We start from the raw sequence: 9142 nt of genomic DNA, 5'->3' as shown, positions 1-9142 counted from the left end.
TAGGGATGCTCCACATGAAATTTAGTTGAAATTGGCTCAATGGTTTAGTAGAAGATGTTTACAAATTTGTATACGGACGGCCGGCCGGACGCCGGACGCTGAGTGATCACAATAGCTCACCTCGCTTTTGGCAATAAGTATGATATCATACCGGTATTTATAGATACATGTATTTCAAATGCGTTGAAATCACTGAATCAGTTGTGATTGCTAGACAAATATATAAAAAAAACTTCAACACATTAAACCATTATTTCTTGTACATAACATTTTATGCAGATAATACTGTATAGCATGAACCAGATACTAAATAACAAGAGTTCCGCAGTCAGAGACACATGCCACCCTCCCCAAACAGGGCTTTGAATAAGTGACCCCAATTTCAATAGGGGTCATATACTGTCCTAGGCCAATGCACATATGAAGTATTAAGCCAATCGGTCAATTCGTTGACGAGTTATTGATCGGAAACAATGTTCACACTTATTGTGACCTTAACCTTTGACCTAAATTTCAAGTGATAATCTACTATCCAAGGCCAATGCACATGGGAAGTATTAAGCCAATAGGTGAATTGGTTGCACGTTATTGATCAGAAACGATTTTCCTACTTATTGTGACAGTGACCATGACCTTTAACCCCAATTTCAATAGGGGTCATCTACTGTTCAAGCCCAATGCACATGGGAAGTATAAAGCCAATGGTTCAATTTGGTAACGAGTTATTAATCAGAAACAATTTCCACACTTATTGTGACAGTGACCTTTGACCGAGTGACCCCAATTTCAATAGGGGTCATTTACCGTCCAAGGCCAATCAAATATGAAGTGTTGACGAGTTATTGATCGGAAACAATTCACTTATTGTGACAGTGACCTTTTACCTCATTTCAATAGGGGTCATCTACTGTCCAAGGCCAATGCACATGTGAAGTATCAATACAATGGGTCAATTCATTGACGAGTTTTTGATCTGAAACGAACTGGTCTACCGACAGACAGACCGACCGACATCCAGCAAATCAATTTACCCCCTCTTCTTTGAAGAGAGGAAAAATAAAATGTAAAGCGTGAACCCTTATTTCATAACCATTACACGATATGATATAGCCTGTAATGTAATTTTCCTGCTTGTTTTTATATAAAGAATTTAATTAAACCATTGTTTTATAACAGTTGGAGTAAGTATTACACAAATATATATGTTAACAATATAGATTTACTAATACTTCACAAAACACCAGTATAAATCAAAATGCTAGCTGCCTGATAATCGTTACAATCGCCACTGTATGTTGTTAGAAAAGTCTATTAAAACTCAATATCTTAAGTGTTCATTGAACTATCATTAAATCCTGAACACCTCACATTAATATATGAGCAACAACTTATACAGCAATACAGAAGATGGGATTTGGACCAGTTCCATAATAACCCGACCCAACTGCTGGTATTTGTATTGATTCCCAGTCCTCACTTGGGTGGTTGTGACTGGTTCCCCCCATTTGCCCGCACCAAAGTCTGAGGTTTGGAATGGTTCCTATTACTCTTGCTGGGTTTAGACTGGCTCCATCTTCACTCTAAATACTACATTTGAACTTGTTTTACATTCACTTCAACAAGGTAGCTTAGACTGTCTCCCCTTTACCCCGTTCTTCTGTGGTTTGGACTGGTTCCCCCTTAACGCAATACAACTGGTTTCGACACCCCACACTAGTGGTTAAGACTGGTCCCCTCTGCACGCCACACTACTGTGGTTTCGACTGGTTCCTGGTCCTCATGCTGTATGCAGTCTTGCCCTGCTGTGGTGAGGCCACCTGGCCCCCAGGTGCTGACTGGACCTGGGACTGAATCTGTATGGTCTGACTGCCAGGCTGGGACGGAACCTGCTGTATGTGCACTGTGGTACCACTGGGCTGGCGCTGAAGAATGGTCACCTGCTCCCCGCTAGACTGGCTTGATGCCGCACTAATAGTTATAGGTGTGGCAGTGTAAGTGGCCGTGGCAGGGGAACCCAATGCTGCTGCTTTAGGAGTCAGTGTGACGCTGGTGACAGGGGATGGGGAGGCAGACACTGCCCTGGTCCCCTGCACAGTTACATGAGGCATACTCCCTGGATGGGGGGGACTCTGCATCAGAGATGACGCTGGCACAGTCACCTGTAGTGTCTGCCCAGAAGCTGTGGTCCCTGACACCACCACCTGGGAGGCAGCTGGCAAGTGGCTATGTGATGTAACAGCATGCTGAACAGCCGTCACTACAACATTCTGGGGAACACTTGTAAGCTTGCTCTGGGACAGTGATGAGGGGTGGATCTGAACAGTGGTGGCCCCTTCCACACCACCCGCAGGTTTCACAACGGCTGTCAAGGGTGACTGGCCCTGATTGAGAGACGTTAACTGGACAGGGACAGTGACCATGGAGCCACTGGCCCCACTGGCAGCCACAAGCCCTGAGCCCCCAACAACCTGCTGTATCTGAGTGGGCTGGATGGTAGCTGAGGTGGCAATGACCTTTGGCAGCTGGCTGGCTGCCTGCACCCCCTGCTGGGTCACGGAGGCTATGATGGTGGGCTGGGACGTGTGGATCATCTGCTGGTTCTGCTTCATAAGCTGCTGCAGCTGCTGCACCGTCAGACGACCTGGACCCGACTGCTGAATGATCTGCACTGCACCCAGCAACGGGGGACCAGGCTTCTGTTGCAGACCTGTAGTTGACACATAACTGTTGTATTACACAATTTAGTGATGGGCTTATTAAAAATTTACTAAAGTATTCATGGGAAACATGGCAAAAATTGGGACGTAAATCATTTAAACCATATTTTTAGAAGTTGGACTGTTACAAGGAAATGAAAACAGATATTTGTTGAAAATATGTAATTATTAGCCATGGGAATCGTATCTGAAATCAGTATCCAGATAACCGTATCCGTTATCCGAAAATGTTTTCCTTGGTGATGACGACTTCGTAAATTGAAACAAGAGCACCGCCTTGCGGGTGCAGACTGCTCATCTATTTTTCTTTTTAAAGGTGTAGGGACCTATCTCAATTTCAATCACAGAGGAGGGAGGGGTGGAGTGGAGAGGGGTGCATAGCATGAGGGTGTGGTCATTTATTACATTATCTTAAAAAAAATGCAAAAAAAACTTGATATTTGGCATGCATATGTATCTCATGAAGCTGCACATTTTGAGTGGTGGAAGTTAAAGGTCAAGGTCATCCTTCAAGGTCAAAGGTAAAAAAATTAATAAACAAGTGACAAAATTGTCACAAAACCAGGTTTTCATTGTGAAAAAAAAATCTGATAAAGGGAGAAAACTCAAACTGAACTTTTGAAATTAACAAACAAAATTAACCCCCTTTGTAAGTTTGTTTAAAAAAAAATAAATCTATTTTTAGTCGTGGCGACCTTGACATTGGAGATATTGACGTGATTCTTTCGTGCGACACACCGTACCATGATGGTGAACAAATGTGCCAAATGATTTTAAAATCTCACAATGAATGACATAGTTATGGCCAGGACAAGCTCATTTATGGCCATTTTTGACCTTTGAACTCAAAGTGTGACCTTGACCTTGGAGATATCGACGTAATTATTTCGCGCGACACACCGTCCAATGATGGTGAACAAATGTGCCAAATGATTTTAAAATCTGACAATGAACGACATAGTTATGGCCCGGACAAGCTTGTTCCGCCAGCCCGCCCGCCAGCCAGCCAGCCCGCCCGCATTCGCCAATCTAATAACCAGTTTTTTCCTTCGGAAAACCTGGTTAAAAATAAAGCGGTGTTCTCATGAAGCTATCAAGTTGCTATCTTCAATATTAAAAAAGTTATGGCCAATGTTAAAATTTCGGACAGACAGAGCTAAGTTTTTTTTTGACAGACGGACAGACTGACTGACATACTGACGGACAGTATGTGCCACCCTACCGGGGGATAAAAATTATTTTTTTGGGGTGGGGGATGGGGGGGGGGGGGGGTATAATGTGAGGGTGTGGTGGTCATTTATGAGATGATCTATAATTTAAAAAAAATTAATGGGGGGGGGGGGATGGTTTGGGTGGAGTCTATTGTGGTATGTCAGGTAAGAGTTGTTTTGTCAAAGTATCAATCGAATCTAATCATAAATAAAGAAGCTATGGCAATTTTAGCAAAATTTAATAATTTGACCTTGAGAGTCAAGGACATTCAAAGGTCAAGGTAAAAATTCAACTGGCCACGTACAGTACCCTCATGATAGCATGAAAGTATTTGAAGTTTAAAAACAATAGCCTTGATACTTTAGAAGTAAAGTGGATCTAAACACAAAATGTAACCATATATTCAAAGTTACTAAGTCAAAAAAGAGACATAATTCCGTAAAAATGACAATCAGAGTTATGCAACTTGTCCTTTACTGTCCCCTTATGATAGTCTGCGAGTGTTCCAAGTATGAAAGCATAATCCATGATACTTTAGGGGTAAAGTGGACCAAAACACAAAACTTAACCAAATTTTCAAGTATAAAGGACACATAATTCCGTCAAAATGCCAGTCAGAGTTACATAACTTTGCCTGCACAGTCCCCTTACGATAGTTAGTAAGTGTTGCAAGTATGAAAGCAATAGCTTTGCTACTTTAGGAAAAACGTGGACCTAAACACTAAACTTAACCAAATTTTCAATTTTCAAAGTATAAATAGGGCACATCATTCTGTCAAAATGCCAGTCAGAGTTACATAACTTTGCCTGCACAGTCCCCTTATGATAGTTAGTAAGTGTTGCAAGTATGAAAGCAATAGCTTTGATACTTAAGGAATAAAATGGACCTAAAAACAAAACATAACCAAAATTTTCAATTTTCTAAGTATAAAAAGGGCCCATAATTCTGTCGAAATGCCAGCCAGAGTTACATAACTTTGCCTGTCCAGTCCCCTCATGATAGTAAGTAAGTGTACAAAGTTTGAATGCAATAGCATTGATACTTTATGAGAAAAGTGGACCTAAGCGCAAAACTTAACCGGACGCCGACGCCAAGGTGATGACAATAGCTCTTTTTTTTTTCTTAAAAAAAAAGATGAGCTAATGAAACACAACAGTCATCTATCGGATAGTGTCATCAATGGTAATGAATGTATAATTTAGTTACAATTTGTTATACTGAACCTACCTTTCTGTGTGACTCCTGGCTTTCTATTCTGCTGCTGGATTAAGGCCATTGGTTGATTTATCTGCTTTGCTGAAATACATTTATTTGCAAATTCTATATTATTCCAAAAATAATGATAACATATTTTAACAATCAGAAGTACATGGATATACACAATGTCCCCTACTGCACTTTAAAGTCATATATTTGATCTTTGACCTTGAAGGATAACCTTGACCTTTCACCACTCAAATTGTGCAGCTCCATGAGATTCATATGCATGCCAAATATCATGTTGCTATCTTTAATGTTGCAAAAGTTAAGACCAAGTTTTAAGTTTTGGGTCAGACACACCAAAACAAAATTCGATCAGGGGGCAAAAAAACTGAAACAAGAAGCTGTCCCAGACACTGTATCCTTGACTGTTTCCCTTGCCACATGTGCGCTGTCTCCTAAGGGGAAACTGTTGTGAATTTTCTATTGAATTTCAAAATAATTAAAACAAAACTGCACAAGGTTCCTGAATCTAACATTTAATTTAAATCAAAGCACACTAACTCTTTAAAACAAGAGCACCGCCTTGAGGTGCAGACCGCTCATCTATTTTCTTTTTAAAGGTGAAGGGACTCTCATTTTCAATCACAAAGGAGGGAGGGGTCGAGTGAAGAGGGGTGCATTGTGTGGGGGTGTGGACATTTATTACATTATCTTCCAAAAATGCGAAAAAAAAGGAAATAAAAATCTGGGGGGTTGGGGGTGGGGGGGGGGGGATGGGGTGGGGCAGTGGGGGTGGGGATTCTTGGGTGCGATGGTTGGACGGTATTTCAAACATAAAATAATAAAAATAAATATTTGTGTTTTTTAAACGTTTCAAACAAAAAATGGGGGGGGGGGTGAGGTGGGGGGGGGGGGGGGGGTATAGTGTGAGGGTGTGGTGGTAATTTGTGAGATGATCTTAAAAAAAAAAAAAAAAATTTAGGGGGGGGGGGGGGGGGGGGGGGGATTCGGGTGGGGGTAGGGGGGGATTCTTGGGTGCGATGGTTGGACGGTATTTCAAACATAAAATAATCAAAATAAATAGTTTTGTTTTTTAACCGTTTAAAAAAAAAATTTGGGGAGGGGGTGGGGTGGGGTGGGGGGTATAGTGTGAGGGTGTGGTGGTCATTTGTGAGATGATCTTAAAAAAAAAAAAAAAAAATAGGGGGGGGGGGGGCACGGGCGATGGTTTAGGTGGAGTCTATTGTGGTATGTCAGGTAAGAGTAGTTTTGTCAAAGTATCAATCAAATCTAATCATAAATAAAGAAGTTATGGCAATTTTAGCAAAATTTAATAATTTGACCTTGAGAGTCAAGGTCATTCAAAGGTCAGGGTCTTCCCCAGGCCATTTAAGCGCCCCTTGCCGGGGCGCTTGAATTTCGAAATCAGAATCCCCGGGGCGCTTGAAAGTTTCCAATCAGTGTATTCTTCAGTAAAAGAAACTGGAGATTGTCCAAACAAATCAAGGTTTCCCTATCAGTGTATCAATATTCCCTGTTTTAAAAGAGCACTCGGTGCCTACTTTCACAAGTAATCGCCATAAACACCACATGGGGTAATGGATAATCCACTGATAAGAGAATAGCATGACGCGCGTATCGATCATTCTAGCCACATTACACGGTCATTTAAATGCTGACAAGGATGTATCTGGTAACTTTCCAGTCGTCAAACTGTGAAGTTCATCGTCCAATTGGTTACGCGAATGCTTTTGAGGGCGGGGTTAACTAGCGACCATTATTTTTGATTGACGTCGGGCATGAAGTAAGAGTTTATCGCAGCTTGATTAGCAAGAAGTTGTACCATTTGAGTAATATAAAACCGGTAATTAGTACAGTACAGAACATTAAAGACGGTTTTGGGCATCATCATCACACCTTTTTACTGTAAACAAGTGTTACCTATGACTCATAATTAATACGAGAAATTAATTACAAGTGGTAAACAATTAATTATTATAGCGAGTAAGTTGTGCAAATGACTCCCGGTTACAATTATATGATAACAATTTATTTACTTCCAGTACATGTATATTTCAACATGTCCATTTATAGAACTGATTCACCTTGTTTTTCTGACATTTATTCGACACGTAATGCGCTTTAACAAATTTTCGTTGAATTAATTACGCACACTTGTATATGTTTCGTCCGATAATCGATAGTTAGAAGACTGATGATGGCAACCGGCCGTGATCCTCGTGGACAACGTGAATATCATGCATAATTCCGTCAAAACATTTATTCGACACGTAAAGTGTGTAAACAAATTATCAATTAATTTATAACGCAACGGTTAATATTTGTTGAAATCTCAAATGGGAATAATTAAATTTGTAATCCGAAACCCATTACCTTAAGTTGATTTTAACGCGTTTTTTTATTCCGCAACACACTTCCGAATGTAAATGTTACCGCAACGTTAAATATTTTTGCTTCAAATTAGCAGTGCAAATTTATTTTGTGTCGAATCTTTTTCTCAATTAAAAAGAGCGCGAAAATTATGCAACATATACATCGTCGCGTCTATTGCATACAAATGGCGTGTATTGAGCGTTTTAACAAGCACACAACAGGTCAGGGGATTGACGCATATTCAGAGGCAATATTTCATCAAATCTATAAATAGTCACTTAAAAAATGGCAAGGTTTGTGTTAAAGAAATAACTGAAAGCTTTTATTGTAAAATATTTACCAGAAAGAGATTGATAAAAACGGAATAAACGGGATTATCGGGTAATAAATAGAAACTTGAAAAATAGTAAGTATACAGTAATAGTCGGGTTGAAACAGATGTATTGGGGAATCGTTCGAGTCGGGATTTTACTATCTGTGGGGAAAAGTTTTATAACAATTAAACAATAAAAAAAAAAAATATTTTTAAATGACTGGGGGATTTTTTGAAGAGTTATAGCGCACCAAATGACGTCTTTTGACGCTGTTTTTCTTTGAGTTATAACGCACCACAGAACGTGAATTGACACGTTAAATTTTAAAAAATCAACGTCGGGAGGGGACACGCCTCCCGAACCCACCCCCGGTCGGCCCCGGGGCGCCTGAACAATTCCTGGGAAAGGCACTGAAGGTCAAGGTAAAATTCAACTTGCCAGGTACAGTAACCTCATGATAGCATGAAAGTATTTGAAGTTTGAAAGCAATAGCCTTGACACTTAAGAAGTAAAGTGGATCGAAACACAAAATTTAACCATATATTCAAAGTTACTAAGTCAAAAAAGGGCCATAATTCCGTAAAAATGACATCCATAGTTATGCAACTTGTCCTTTTACTGTACCCTTATGATAGTTTGCGAGTGTTCCAAGTATGAAAGCAATATCTATGATACTTTAGGGGTAAAGTGGACCAAAACACAAAACTTAACCAAACTTTCAATTTTCTAAGTATAAAGGGCCCATAATTCTGTCCAAATGCCAGTCAGAGTTACATAACTTTGCCTGCACAGTCCCCTTACGATAGTTAATAAGTGTTGCAAGTATGAAAGCAATAGCTTTGATACTGTAGGAATAAAGTGGACCTAAACACAAAACAAAACCAAATTTTCAATTTTCTAAGTATAAAAAGGGCACATAATTCTGTCAAAATCCCAGTCAGAGTTACATTACTTTGCCTGCACAGTCCCCTTATGATAGTTAGTAAGTGTTGCAAGTATGAAAGCAATAGCTTTGATACTTAAGGAATAAAATGGACCTAAACACAAAACTTAACCAAAATTTTCAATTTTCTAAGTATAAAAAGGGCACATAATTCTGTCAAAATGCACGCTAGAGTTATCTAACTTTGCCTGCCCAGTCCCCTCATGATAGTAAGTAAGTGTACCAAGTTTGAATGCAATAGCATTGATACTTTCTGAAAAAAGTGGACCTAAACGCAAAACTTAACCAAAATTTTCAATTTTTTAAGTATAAAAAGGGCACATAATTCAGTCAAAATGCAGGCCAGAGTTATCTAACT

General features: G+C 39.8%; 1 protein-coding gene across 2 annotated transcripts in view; it reads right to left on the bottom strand.

The window, feature by feature from the left end:
• Nucleotides 1-237: 237 nt before the first annotated feature.
• The window catches only part of LOC127869930 (helicase domino-like), a 112602-nt gene continuing 103697 nt past the window's right edge, over nt 238-9142 (bottom strand). For both annotated transcript variants that reach the window (XM_052412598.1, XM_052412590.1), the window contains 2 exons: nt 5158-5226; nt 238-2707 (listed from right to left, as the gene is read on the bottom strand). In XM_052412598.1, the coding sequence (XP_052268558.1) occupies nt 1749-2707; nt 5158-5226 (1028 nt within the window). In that variant the 3' untranslated portion in view covers nt 238-1748. The remainder of the gene's footprint in view (nt 2708-5157; nt 5227-9142) is intronic.

The sequence above is a fragment of the Dreissena polymorpha genome, chromosome 1 (assembly GCF_020536995.1).
Source record: "Dreissena polymorpha isolate Duluth1 chromosome 1, UMN_Dpol_1.0, whole genome shotgun sequence".
Lineage (NCBI taxonomy): Eukaryota > Metazoa > Mollusca > Bivalvia > Myida > Dreissenidae > Dreissena > Dreissena polymorpha.
The sequence above is the reverse complement of the archived record's forward strand: the minus strand, read 5'-3'. Positions and strand labels throughout refer to the sequence as shown.